Raw genomic sequence first — 14,259 nt, forward strand, 5'->3', positions numbered from 1 at the left:
GGGATTGGCAGCGCTGGAGGCCACCTGGCTGGTGGGACAGGGTTTGCAGGGGATGGACCAGGCCGGCCCAGCAACCTGCCTCCGGCCTGGAGGGGGCTCAGGTGTGCGGGGCTGAGGGGACGAGGAGCTGGGACTGGCTTGGCCTGAGGGCCGGGGGTCTGGGGAGACAGGGCAGGCTGGGGGTGCTTCCAAGGACCAACGGAAGGAGCTACGAACTGCAGGGACACAGAGGGAGGGCACCAGCTGCCCCAAGCCCACCCTGCCCCGGCTTCTTCGCCTGCCTCCTGCCCAGCCCCCGCCCTGCCCCAGCTCAGGCTGAACCCCGTCCCTGTCCACCCCTGCCCCTTCCGGCACCCTCTGCCCAGCCCCAGGCCCACCACTGCCCCTGCCATTTCCTGCAACTGTTGTCCAACTCCCGAACAAGGCGGTCCCAGCTCCAGGCCGGCCTCAGCCCAGCCCGTGCCCCAGACCCCTCCCGCACCCCAACTCCTGCACCAGCCTCTGCCCCTCCAGTGTCCCCAGCCCAGCCCCAGTCCCGACGCCTGCCCCCGCCCTTGCTCTCCCTCCCCCCCCACCCCCTCCCCCCAGCTGCTTTCCTACAAGTCACGGGGGCTGGTTTGCTTTGGCAGCCTCTCTGCCGCCAGCAGCAATGACCTCTGGAGCTGGGAAGTCCTAGACGGGGGTGGGGGATGGGGACCTGGCCCGGAAAAGGCAGCACTGAGTGCTGAGGCCCAGGCCAAGTGGCCGGAAGTGTCCAGAGGCAGATACACACTGTCCCGCATCAGACACTCTTGGCCAGCAGCCAAGAGTCATCCACGTCACACCCCAGGGCCAGATAAACACCCAGACACACAAGGATCACCAGCAGACACCTGCCTGTGGACAGCCATGCCCTCAAACACAGTCAGACCACGGCTGCTCACACCAGATGGGCCGTCCCTGTACAGTTGGACCCACCCGCTCACCCGTCGCACCCCCTGTACTCACAGCCACAGCCTCCCACAGGGGGCCACACTGGGGCAGCCTTGGCACTGCCCAGCCCCTAGCCTCTCCTCCTCTCTCTCCATTCATGGCCCTCTCTCTCCTCCCCTCATCACCCCCGCTGACACCGGCTACCAGTCTGCTTCCCTGGCTCCTGCTGGCTCCCTCGAAACTCTTGGTCCCCGCAGACCCCAACACATTCATCAAGTACCAAGTGGCTGTACCCGCTGAGCCTTCAGGCAGGCGCTGAGCCTGAGACACTGCCACCATCGTATCCCCGAACGTGTGTGGAGAGGCCCTGCTGCCTGCCCTGGAGGCCCGGTCCCCAGGAAAACTGAGGCTCCTGGATCTGGAGGGGGTGTAGAAGGTGACTGGGCTCACGAGAGAGACTATGAAGCAAGTCCAAGAATCTTTATTTCATGAACAAAACTACTTGTGTAAAGAGAGACGAGGCTGAATGGGCCCCTTTCGAAGTGGCCACAATCCAAGGCTGGTGAGAGACGGCGGGTTGGGCTGGGGCGAGAGTGCATCACAGGGAGAGGAGACCCCAGGTCCAGCCAGAGGAAGCAGGAGGGGAAATGTCGCTGCGGGTCGGAGCGGGTCCCAGAACCCCCCGTCCCGAGCTGTTCCAGCCCATCATAACCCTCACCGGGCGGGGAGGGGGCGGGGAGGGGCTGGGCCCCAGTAGTGCGCGTCCAAAGCGGCCAATGTGTGCAAATCAGCAAGAAAGAGGGGTGCGGAGCCGCTGCCCCCACCTCACCGCCCCCTCCCAAACAGGCAGCAGAAGCAGGCATGGGGGCAGCGGCAGTATTGCTTTACCCATCATGCACGGCGCGGGCGGGTGATGGGGCAGGAGGAAGAGGCTGGATTCGGGGTGTGAGCCAAGCCCCCTGCCCTCTCCCACCCTGGAGGCTCCGTTGGCAGGACTTTGAGGCTTGTGGAGGCCCAGGAATGGCCAACCCCCATTGGGGGCAGGCTGTGCCCGGATGTTCCCCGTTAGGGCTGGCTCTTCCTTGAGGCGGAGCCCAGGGCCTAAAGGTGAGGGAGACACAGGGCATCAGGCACCTAATGGCTGACACCTCCCAGGCCCTCCAGCCCCTGCCTGCCCAGCCCACCTTACCGGGGCTATTCGGCCACCTGGACGCCCGTACAGTTCTCTTTGCTTTCTGAGGTGATGGCCAGGTATTCTGAGCTGTGGGGGCAAAGGTCAGGGGTACAGCAACCCCACCGTCAGTCTGGCCCACCCCCCGGAGGCCAAGGAGGGTTGCGGTCTCTGTCCCAGGTGCACAGGGCTCCAGTCAGAGAGAAGAGGGGGCTGGCTGGCTGGCTCCCAGGGATCCTAAAGAAGCCCAGGCTGGGGCTTGCAGTCCTGAATGTGAGGGAGGAGGTATCTGGGGGGTTAGGCTCCTGGGTTCTAGCGGGGAAAGGGGTTGAGGGCCTGGTGTCTGAGTCTGAGGGAGCAGGGACTGGGAGGTTCAAGGGCTAGGGCCTGGAGTCCTGTATCTTTGGGGCAGAGGATGCTGGGCCCGAACCCTGGGTCCTGACAGAAGTGGAGGCTGAGAGTCTGAGGGGGGAGGGGCTGGGACCTCATCCCATCTCTGACACCAAATGGTCCCCTCTGGGGAGGACCGGCAGATGGCGCCCTGGGCTGCTCCCCTGCCCACCTCCCCACTCAGCTCATGCTCCCCGCTGGGAAGCGCTGGCTGTCCTGGGCCGCCTCTCCCCCTCCTCAGCGACCCCACTCACGCGTTCTCCTGTGCAGCAGCCTCCGTGGCAGCGGCGATCTTCTTGTAGCAGTAAACCATCTCTGCCACGAACCATATGGTCAACACCACGATGAGCAAGTACATCATGATCTCAGACACGATGGACGCCATGTCTCTGTTGGCTGCAGGGGCCGGGCAGGGTCAGGTGGCAGCCTGAGTGTGCCTTGAGCCTGCTGTGCAAGCTTGGGCAAGTGGCTTGACCTCTCTGGTCCTGGTCTGCAAACGAGGCCAGGCTGCTTCCCTAGAGCCATCGTTGTTACTGTGATTCTCAATAACCAGCCTTGGACGGGCTTCGGGATCACCCTCAACCTGCCTCCCTGTGTAACTCGAGGGTCCTCTGTGTCATTCAGGTGGTTGTAGGTGCCCAAGAGCTGTAGCTCTACAAGGAGAAGACTCAGGTTCAAATCCTGGCTCTACCACTTCCCAGCTGTGTGACCTTGGGCAAGTGACTCAACCTCTCTGGGTCTCCGTTTCACCAACTATAAAAAGTGGAGGGCTTCCCTGGTGGTGTAGTCGTTAAGAATCCACCTGCCAATACAGGGGACACGGGTTCGATCCCTGGTGCAGGAAGATCCCACATGACACGGAGCAACTAAGCCCACGTGCCACAACTACTGAGTCTGCAATCTAGAGCCCGCGAGCCACAACTACTGAAGCCCGTGCGCCTAGAGCCTGTGCTCCACAATGAGAGAAGCCACTGCAACGAGAAGCTCACGCACCGCAACGAAGAGTAGCCCCCACTCGCCGCAACTAGAGAGAGCCTGAGCGCAGCAACGAAGACCCCACGCAGCCAAAAATAAATAAATAAAATAAAATCCCCAAATAAAAATAACAACAAAAAATGATTTTAAAAAGTTCATAATCACAATATCTCTTTCATGGGAGTGTTGTGAGAATTAAACAAGCTCTAAAAATCCTTAGAACAGTACCTGACATATACATAGCATTTGATACATGTTTACTATTATTAATATTATTACTGTTATTATTGGGGCAGTACAGCACAGTAGTTAAGAGCAGGGGCTCTGAGACCAGACTGTCAGGGTTCAAATCTTATCTCTGCCTCTTACTAGTTGTGTGACCTCAGGCAAATGACTCCACCTCTCTGGGCCTCTATTCTCCTTCTGTAAAATAAGGATGATAATACTCATGCCTTCTCACAGGGTTGCTGGGAAGAGAAAACGAGTTAACATCTGTAACATGCGCGGATGTGCCCACAGTCAGCACCGCGTTAAGTGTTGGCTATTCGCTGACGTTTTCTGGAAACACTCTATCCTTTCCGCAGCCCTGGCTCTTGCCAACACCAGCTTCCTTTCATTGAGCCTAAATTTAAACTGTAAAGGGAGCGCGTTCAGCCAGGGGACCAGAGCGGAAGGCCACTGTGGCGTCCTCGGCCGGATTTCGCAAGTGTCCACTCCTCATCCCTGGTCCCCTCCTTCTGGATGGTCAGGATCTCATTTTCCCCGCTGTTCCCATGTGGTCTTCCTCCCCTGGGAGTGGGCACTTTCTGCTGCTACACCCGGTGCAGATGGCACCAATGTTTTCTGGACCACAGGGAAGGGCGGGTGCAGGGCTGGATGCTTCTCCCCTGCTTCCCTGCAGGAGGAGCTGGGGACAGGGTTCCACACCTCAACTGTTTGTTCGTTCTTTCACTCCAAAGATACCATGAATGTGTCCCATGCAGTGAATGCATGCTCTCAGCCAGGCTCTGTGCTAAATTCTTTACCTGAGCATCTCTCTGACTCTTTGAAACAACCCCAAGGATAGAGACAGTCCAGGCTTCCCACGTCAGCTGACCTCCGGAAGCACACTGAGTTGAATATATGTTGGATAAAGCTCAATCATCGGAATTCTCACCCCTGCTCCTGGAACTCAATGCCCAAACGGGTTTAGGTAATCTGGTATCTCCTGCTCTCCCAATCGGATTAGGACAGTGACAGGTATGGGCTCTGTAGCCCATTTGCAGGACAAGGTCACTGAGGCCCAGAGAGGGCAAAGTGCTGGGCAAGGATGCACAGCCAGGACTGCACTCAGAGTCAAGATTCAACCCTAAGTGTAACCGACTGTAGGGTCCAAGCTCTTATCTGCTCTGGAAAGCTTCCCCAGCCAAAGAGAAACTTGGAAATGGCTGGGAAATGTCCAGTACAGTCTCCATGGACCCACACAGACATCTCAGGAGGTGGGACTCCTCCACTTTACAGATGAGGAACTGAGGCAGAGGGGTCACACTGAGGGGCAGAGGCACCTTCTCTAGGGAGACCTCTGATTTCTTCAGAAACCCCAAATCTTCTGAGAGCTTCACCTGCCTCCCCACACAGGCAGCCACCAGATCTGAAGCCCAGCCTGCACCTTTGCAGGCCGGATGTCTCGCCAGCCTCAGCGACTGCTTCACCTCAACACCTGCTCCCTTCATACTGGGTGTGTCCAAATAGAATTAGCCAGCTTGGCCCCAGCTGCCAGCCCCATCCCTGGTGGGGGACCCCCAGGTGCTTCCTACCATCTTCTGCACCCCTGCCAGGTCAGTGAAGGTCTCACCACCAGCGCCCACTGCCCCTCATTTGGAAATGACTCAGCTCATTGCTGAGGGGTCATTACCAGGAGGCAATACAGACTGATGGGTAATGTTGAAACTGCAGTAAGACAGTGGATTACAATATAAAAAGAATATAGCATGGTCAGTGATGCTAACAATACAATAATATCACGGGGAATGAAAAAAGTACTGTAGAGTGATATGTAATGTTAAAAATAGCAATGCTGGGACTTTAGTGGTGGCGCAGTGGTGAGAGTCCGCCTGCAATGCAGGGGACACGGGTTCGTGCCCCGGTCCGGGAAGATCCCACACGCCACGGAGCAGCTGGGCCCGTGAGCCATGGCCGCTGAGCCTGTGCGTCCGGAGCCTGTGCTCCGCAATGGGAGAGGCCATAACAGTGGGAGGCCCGCGTACCGCAAAAAAAAAAAAAAAAAAAAAGCAATGCTGGGACTTTCCTGGTGGCGCAGTGGTTAAGAATCCACCTGCCAATGCAGGGGACACGGGTTCGAGCCCTGGTCCAAGAAGATCCCGCATGCTGCGAAGCAGCTAAGCCCATGCACCACAACTACTAAGCCTGCCAGCCACAACTACTGAGCCCATGTGCCACAACTACTGAAACCTGCGCACCTAGAGCCCGTGCTCTGCAGCAAGAGAAGCCACCAGGATGAGAAGCCCGCACACCACAACAAAGAGTAGCCCCTGCCCGCCACCACTAGAGGAAGCCCGTACACGGCCCTGAAGACCCAACGCAGTCAAAAATAAATAAATAAATTTATAAAATAAAATAAACTTAAAAAAATATATCAATGCTACAGTATGTTGTCACTTTGGCAGCACATATACTAAAACTGGAATGACACAGAAAAGATTAGCATGGCCCCTGTGCAAGGGTGACACGCAAATTCATGAAGTGTTCCATATTTTTTGGCGGCCGTAATAACTAATGACAAATTCATGGCTAGTGATATATAAAATAAAATTTTCTTTAAAAAAAATACTACAGTATGATTGGTGATAATAAATATATACCAAGTAAAAATTTTAAATACTACAATATGATTGATAATATTTTAGAATACTATAGCATGGTGGCTAATGATAAAAATGTGATAATATGGTTGATAACATTCAAAATACTCTGGTATGATGAACTATGATAAAAAGTTATACGTCTGCTAATGTGAAACAGTATAGCATATAGTATAATATAAAATACTACACTACAGTGAGTAATGTTAAAAAAGCAGTACCGTAATGTGGTGGATAAGAAATACTGGGGTATGGTGGAGGATGCAGAAAATACAGGCTCTGGGAAGATAACAGAAGGAGTTCTACGTTACATAAATATAAGAACACAGGCTCTGGGGGACTTCCCTGGTGGTCCAGTAGTTAAGACTCTGTGCTCCCAATGCAGGGGGCCCGGGTTCCATCCCTGGTCAGGGAACTAGATCCCTCATGCCACAACTAAGAACCTGCATGCCGCAACTAAAAAAAAAAAGAACCCACATGCTGCAATGAAGATCCCACGTGCCACAACTAAGACCCAGCGCAGCCAAATAAATACATAAATATTTTTCAAAAGAACACAGGCTCTGGGAGGCAGTATAATGTGGTAGATAACATTAAAAAACAGAGACTCTACTAGGTCACGGGTGTGCGTGAGCCCAGCCTCCACCATGCAGGTGAGGACAGCATTGTGAGCAAGGGCTGAGCCACAGGGTGGAAAGAACCTGGATGCCTGAAGGGCATCGTGGAGCCTCCCCACCGCCTGACCCTTCACCTCAACACAGATTTGAGAGACAGGACTGACAGAGATTTTAAGCCACAGTATTTGGGGTGTCTTTGTTACAGCTGTCCCCCCAACTCATGAGGGCAGGGCTCCATCCTCTACATCCATGGGCGACTGTCCACCCAGCATAGTGACCTATGCCAAAGAGTCGCTCAGACGTGTCTCCTGAATTGAATTCTGCTGGATCACTTTGACAATACACTGAAAAATGCTAATTATCGGGGCTGCCCTGGTGGCGCAGTGGTTGAGGGTCCGCCTGCCGATGCAGGGGACGCGGGTTCGTGACCCGGTCTGGGAGGATCCCGCGTGCCGCAAAGCGGCTGGGCCCGTGAGCCATGGCCGGCCACTGAGCCTGCGCGTCCGGAGCCTGTGCTCCGCAATGGGAGAGGCCACAACAGTGAGAGGCCCGCGTGCCGCAAAAAAAAAAAAAAAATGCTAACTATCAAAAGAAACCCACAGGCTCTGGCTGACAGAGTATAGTGAATCATGCCAAGAACAGAAACAACAGTCACACGGGCTTGGCTGGGTTCAAATCCAGGTCCCAGCTCTGTGACCTTGGCCATGTAATCTTATCTCCCTGAGCCTCTATTTCCCCATCTGTAAAATGGGGATAGGAAGAGCCTCTACCCCACAGGGTGGGTGGGAGGATTCAATGATGGACTCCATGTAGGGCGCTAAAGCCAGCACCCCTCTCAGGGAAGGGTGGGCCAATGCACGTTGCCCGTGATGATGTGTGTGCACTGCAGGCCCCTCGGGGCTCACGTGCCCTGCTCTTTGGTGGCCCAAGGACTGGGATACCTCCCTGACTCTCTAAGCCAATGGGTCATAGGGCCCTGGAAAATTCCAATTTACACCCAATCAGAAGCTAGTTCAGGAAAGGGGTTCAAGGCAGCTGAAGCCAAAATGATGAAATGGTTCAACAACACCTTATATCTCTGCTGCTCGGTGTGGGCCCAGACCTGCAGCCTTGGCCTCGCCTGAGGGCTTATTGGAGATGAAATCCTGGGCCCAACCCAGATCTGCTAAGTCAGGATTGACACATCAGCAAGACTGCCAAGTGGTTCGTGCACACAGTCAAATACGACGAGCACTGCTCTAGGAGACGCTCTCCTATCTCCTGCGCCACGTGACAGAGGGAGGCAGGGCTGAGGCTACTTGACAGTCAGACGCACCACCACCATTGCCCCCGTGTGCCGAGGCCCTGCTGTGACAGACACACCAGCCACTGACACCCCGCAACTCGCTCAATCCTCACCAGCTCCCTGGGACATAAGAACGGCTCCACCAACACCAGGAGAGGCAGATACTATTATCATCCCGTTCGCTACAAGACGATCCTTCGGCTCAGAGACAGGGAGGCACCCGCCTGGAGGTCACACAGCGCAGGTGGCAGAGCTGAGTTATGCGCCCAGCACTTCCACGGGACAGGCCCGCTGTGACCTCCCCGTGGCTGAAGGGAAATGGAAGCCGGAGCTGGACTCCAGGAAGGAGGTGCTACTCCCCGCCCCCGCTGCCCAGGCGCGGAGCCAACCGGTCCCCTACTGGCCATCTGTCCCTCCATCTGGCTGCCCGTGGGCCCAACTCACCTTTGTTCACCACCTCAAGGTGGATCTTCTTGACGACGCTGGTGTTGTGCTCGTAGTTGTCGAAGAAGAGCAGGCGGTACACGTGGCACTCGTAGTCGCCCGAGTGGTTGTAGGTGACGTTGGTGATGAAGATGGACAGGTCCTGCAGGTCCTTGGTGCCCCGGCTGCCATTCCACACCACACGGCCCTCAAAGCGCTCATCCTCCTCCAGCTGCAGCACCTCGTTCTCATAGCGCAGGATCTGGGGGCAGGGGGAGCGGGGTCACCGCTGGGCCACGTCCCCCACCAAGACCTCTATTCTGTCCCGAGCCCTGACACACACACATGCTGACACATGCGTTCCTCAGTTATCCGCCCAAGCCCCCACGCGGCATTCCTAGCCTTCATTCTCTACCATTCTTCCCCGGCCCCCAGACACGCTCCCCAGGCGGGGAGAGAGGCAGCCTGATGCCGGCTGCTGTAGACCCCAATTCTCCAGCAGGCCCTCAGAGTTTATGGCGCCCCCTCATATGTAATTCAAACTACACGGAACAAAAAGGAGGTCAAAAAAGTTCTGTTTCCTTCTGTGACGACCATCTGAGACATTTTTGCTCGCACTGAACAATGGCAATGACATTGATTGGGTGCCAGGTGCAGGAACTCAATCAATCCTCATGCAAACCTCAGAGCTAGAGACCACCTGCCCCCCATCTTTTCAGAGGCAGAAACGGAGGTTCAGAGAGGCTCAGTGACTTGCCCAAGGTCACCAGTCGGTCATGGTGGAGCTGGAATTTGGATCCAGGTCAACAGTGATAGCACATTATTGCAAACAACCAACCAACCCCTACCGGAACCCTGCCCCCGCCAACTCCCACACAGACGCCCACCCTCCACCACCCTGCCAGGCTCCCACACACCTTGACGAACTCCTCTGTGCCCTTCTGGCGGAAGGTCCACTCCGTGAAGGTCTCGGCAGTGGTCTCGCTGCGGCGCTTGCAGGAGATGCACAGAATTTTGAAGGTCATCCCATACACGGCCTCGGTCTCTGAGTCCACCTCCACACAGCCTCCCCAGGCTGAGGACACTGCGGGGACAGCAGGCTCAGGTCGAGCCAGGGCACCCATCACCCTTGGCAATGCCAGGCTCGCTGGCTGTTAGTTCTTGGGCCCCTCGGAAACCATCTGTTTCCCCTCAATAATGATCAGGAATGGCCAGAAGCAGATGCTGAGCCTGGCCCTGCCACCTGCTACGTGCCCTTGGCAAGTCCCTCATCCTCTCTGAGCTTCAGTTTCCCTCTGTGAATGGTGAGGGAATCGATCGTCTTTGCTTCTGGAGGTGCTGGGCAGGTTCTTTAGGGTAGGTAAGGTCGCAAGGGGTCTGGCACACAGGACACCCCCAATTAACAGGGCTGTTACCGTGGTCAGTAGCTCAGAGTCTTTGCTACCCAAGTACCCCTTCTTCAGAAGACCACTTGCCCAAAATACTGCAGCGTGTAGGTGGTGGGACCAGATTTCCAGCTGTGCTAAAAGTTCAAGGTGGCGGTGTCAGTTCTACCATTATTGCTCTGTAAGACCAGCCAGCCCCAGAGAAATGGGTTGGGAGAAGGCAAGGCCTGAGAAGGAGGTGGGCACGGGAACCAGGGCAAACCCACACTCCAGCCCTGCTCCCCAGTCCCATAAGTTCCTGTCGTCCACCCCCACCCCAAGCTTCTGCCTCAGCCCCCTCTGCTCCCAGGCTCCTCACTTCCTAAAGCCAATCCCACCTCCTATTAGCTTCTCAAAACTCTCAGAGCGCTTTCCTGCCCCAGGGCCTTTGCACCCTCACCGGATTCCAGTCCGCTCGAGTCCCTCCACATTCTTACCTGCCACCTCCTTCCTGCTCACTAGCTAATGCTCTGTCTCTCCAGCTCTGGGGCTTTTCCTTTGTCCCTGATTCTTTCTGCTGTTAATCTTGGGGTTTTCTGCCCTCCTCCTCTGCTGTCTCTTTCCATCTCCCTGAACGCCTCTGTCTTTGTCTCCCCCTCTTTCTCTCTCTAGGGGTCTCTCTAAAGGTTCCACCACTTTGTGTCCTTTTCCCAGGCTCAGACACGCTCTCCCGGCCTCTCGCTCTCTCACTCCACCTCTCCCTGTCCTTTTTAAACTCCATCTCTTCCTGTGTCTACCTGTGTCTCCATCTCCTTCTGCCTCGCTCAAGTTTTTCCTCTCTCCACCTCTCAGATTCTTAACTCTCTCTCCTCAGTCTCTCTCAGGCACACTCTGCTTCCCTCTCTCTTGGCTCCCCCCTTACTTCCATCTCTCCAGTCTCCCAGCGGAGCGCTCAGGAGTTCTTCTGTGTCTCTTGCCCGTTCCTTCCGTCTCCATCTCTCCCAGTCTCTCCTTCTCTCCGTCCCAATCTCCGGGCGCCGCCTCCACCCCCGTCCCAACCCCCACCTCCCGCGGCTGTGGGTGTCACATTGCAGCCTGCGGGGCTCCGGGAGCAGCTGACTCCGCGTTTCCTCGCCCCCGGCTGGGCGCCCGCAGCCACCAACCTGTGCCAGCCCGGCCCCCGCCCGCTCGCGCCCACCCGCACCTCCGCGCCCTCCAGAACCCCGCTGCCCGCGCGCACAACTTCTGAAGAGGACTTAGCCGGGCCGGGGGACGGGGTGAGGGCGGCCCCCGCCCGCGGCCGGGAGTCCAACGCGCGAATCCCGCCGCCCGGCCAGTGCTCCAGCTGTGCCCCCCGCCGCGCGCGCCCCCAGCGCACTCACCCAGTGCCGCGCCGACCACGAAGGCCAGCAGCGTCCCCATGGTTGCGCTGCGCCCCCTCCCGTGCCGCCGGTATTAACAGCGGGGCGAGAGGCGGCGGGACCCGGCGGCGGTCAGAATGTCCCCGGGAGCGCGCGGGCGCAGCAGCTGCGGCTCTGGGACCGGCGAGGGGGGGAGGAGGGGGGGCGCGGCCCCCCCGCTCCGGTTACCGCCGGGGGCCCAGCCCCGGAGCCCGGTGTCCGGGCATCCCCGCCGCCGCGCAGGCGGCGGCTGCTGCTCGGGCTGTTGCGCTGGCGCGCGCAGCCGAACACATTCGCCAGGTGCGCGGACCCCGGCCCCGCTCCGGCTCCGGCGCGCCTGGGCGCGGGCCGCGGTCTCCTGCGCACTGCAGCGGCGGCGGCTGCGGCCACAGGAGGGAGGAGGGAGAGGGAGAGGGAGGAGGGAAAGGGAGGAGGGAGAGGGAGAGGGAGAGGGAGGGGGCGGGATGAATCACCGCGGGGGGGAGGGCGCGGCTGCCCAGCCTTTGCCGCAGCGGCCCGGGAGTCGCCCGCTGCGCCGGCCTCTCCCGGTGGCGCAGGGACCGCGGCTTCGGGCGTGGGGCGCGTGGTCTGGTTGTCCGACCCCTCCAGACTCCGGGGAGCCCCAGTGTTGGAGTCTGGGAGAGGTCACCCTCAGAGTTACAAGAGGGTTTGGAGAGCGGTTTGAGGGCAGAGCTTCGGACTTCAAATTATGGAGGTCATCCCCATGGGATCTCGAGGGGAACTTGGCTGGGACCTCCAAGTGACCTCCCCCTCAGACCCCTGGCACTCCGGCCTGGAGGTCACTGTGTGGGAACCCAAGTGGGCATGGGGGGGTGTCAGGCTAGGGCTACCCATAATACTCCAGACCCCTCTCAAGCAGGATGGGCACCCTGGATCCAAACCAGAAAGTCGGCTCTGGGGATTTGAGGCGCCATGTTTCTAGAGGAAGGCCCTTCAAGACCCCGCTACCCTCTTTTGTCTCTGACGTCATCTTCTACTCGCCTCTCCAGGCCACTCCCCGCTGCTGTCCAGGTCCCTGCTGTCCCCAGTACACCAAGCTCATTCCCACCTCAGAGCCTTCACCCTTGCTCACCTTTGCTTGGGCCACTCTTCCCTTAGGTGACCAAGGGGCTCACTTCCTCTCCTCCGGCAGCTCTCGGCTCTAACGTCACCTTCATCAGGCCCTCAGTCCACTCAGGACCAACTGCCTCCGCAGTCCCTTACTTGACCTCCTTTACTAGTTTTGTTTTGTTTCTTTTCTACAGCAGTTGTCACTACCTGACATTATACTCTTCTTTATATAGTTTTTCTCCATTCACTGCTTGTCCCTCCAACCCTGGAAAACAAGCTCCCGCAGGGCGAGGACACTGTCCCGTGCACCACTGCGTCTCCAGCACCTTCCACCGTGCCTGTCACATTGCAAGTACTCAATAAATATTCGTCAAATGAATAAATAACCGCCAAGCACAGAGCCCTTCTGGTACGCTGGATTCACTTCTACCTCCCCAAACATTTACTGCACTTCCATTATTAATCTGCATTTTACAGACAAGGAAGCTGAGGCTGAGAGAGGGCCACTCCCTTGCCTAGGGTCACGCAGCTGGTCTCAGGTGGGTCTGGAATCCTGCCGGGCGACGGCAGGGGGCTTGTCTGCTAAATGGAGAGGATGAGGGGCGAGGCTCCGTCAAGACCAGGGTGGGAGACTTTTGGTTGAGGGTTGCTCCTCAGGTCCTAACCTCCAGTTCTGGGTGGGGTGAAGTTCCAGAATCTCCCCCCTGCAGCCTTGCCAGGTGAGAGGAACCAAGGGTGGGGCTGGCCCGGGGCAGAGGGAGAGGAAGCCAGGGACACCAAGCCAGGGACACCAGATACCTTTGTGATCTGGGCCTTTGTGCCAGCACCTCCTAGGCTGTGAAATTCCCCTGCAAAAAATAACTCTCTTGCTGTTCTGATCCCTCCCCTCTGATCGGGGGTGGCAGGCAGAAGCACAGTGAGGACAGGTCGTAGGCACCAGGCAGGGGCACCTAGTGACAGCCCTACAAACTGATGTTGGCTGCGCACCTACTACGGGCTTGGGGCTGTTCTAAGCGCTTTACTAGTATTAACTCATTTAATTCTTCCTACAAGATGGGTGTTACCATTATGCCCATTTTACAGGTGTGGGAAACTGAGGCTCAGGATGGGTAACTTGCCATGATCACATAGCTAGAGGTTAGAGGAGGCTGGCTCTGCCCTTTGTCACCTGTGGTCCATCCTGCCCCATGCAGCCCCTCCTCCAGTCCTCTGCCCCAAGCCATCAATTAAGATTCTTACAGCCTGACTGTGACTTGTCAAAGGTCTCTCTTTACCCCCCCCCCCCCCCGCCACTCACTCACTCTGGAACCAGAACAGGGTTTGAGTGAGACAAACCTAGGTTCTACCTGGACCGAGACCTTGCCTCTAGGCCCATTTCCACATCGGTAAGATGGGGTCCAGATGGCCACAACCTGGACAGGCTGGTGTGGGGTCCTGAAGGGCGGCCCTTGTATCTAAATGTGGAGACACCAGGGGCTAGGCCATGCCTCCCAGGCATGTAACCGTTTGTTTGTCTCCATCTCTTGGAGTAACTGTGAGAATTAAATGAACATCAGACCATGGCACAGAGCCTGGTACATACTTGGTCCCCACTCCATGACTCACTTTTTTCTCCCCTCAATTTTTCTGCCATATAGTAACGTTTATTGAATACGTACTCTGTGCAGATCCTGTGATAAGTAGCCACCTTTATTAACTCCTTGAAACCTTATAAAGCGGTTCTCAAAGTGGGGTCCCTGGCGCATCAGCGTCACCTGGGAACTTGCCGGAAGTGCAGGAGCTCAGCAGAC

The 14,259-nt window shown here is 57.1% G+C and overlaps 1 protein-coding gene and 1 non-coding gene across 2 annotated transcripts; one reads left to right on the top strand and one right to left on the bottom strand.

Annotated features, from left to right (window-relative positions):
• Positions 1–1,377: 1,377 nt before the first annotated feature.
• Positions 1,378–11,779, bottom strand: SCN1B (sodium voltage-gated channel beta subunit 1). Its single transcript, XM_059999486.1, has 6 exons — positions 11,381–11,779; positions 9,552–9,718; positions 8,656–8,896; positions 2,728–2,869; positions 2,102–2,173; positions 1,378–2,013 (listed from the first exon to the last, which is right to left on the bottom strand). The coding sequence occupies exons 1-5, from the start codon at positions 11,418–11,420 to the stop codon at positions 2,107–2,109; spliced, it is 657 nt and encodes a 218-aa protein (XP_059855469.1). The 5' UTR covers positions 11,421–11,779; the 3' UTR covers positions 1,378–2,013; positions 2,102–2,106.
• LOC132417394 (U6 spliceosomal RNA) lies at positions 6,099–6,205 on the top strand. Its single transcript, XR_009517831.1, has one exon. It is a non-coding gene; the product is annotated as a U6 spliceosomal RNA (small nuclear RNA).
• Positions 11,780–14,259: the final 2,480 nt, after the last annotated feature.

The sequence above is a fragment of the Delphinus delphis genome, chromosome 20, assembly GCF_949987515.2.
Source record: "Delphinus delphis chromosome 20, mDelDel1.2, whole genome shotgun sequence".
NCBI lineage: Eukaryota > Metazoa > Chordata > Mammalia > Artiodactyla > Delphinidae > Delphinus > Delphinus delphis.

Bases quoted from the DNA above. Each gene is read 5' to 3' on its own strand.
- SCN1B (XM_059999486.1), bottom strand. From the start codon at position 11,420: ATGGGGACGCTGCTGGCCTTCGTGGTCGGCGCGGCACTGG. The intron at 9,719-11,380 runs GTGAGTGCGCTG...CTGTCCCCGCAG, and splicing joins CGTGGTCGGCGCGGCACTGG to TGTCCTCAGCCTGGGGAGGC. The intron at 2,174-2,727 runs GTGAGTGGGGTC...TTGCCCCCACAG, and splicing joins GCTGCTGCACAGGAGAACGC to CTCAGAATACCTGGCCATCA.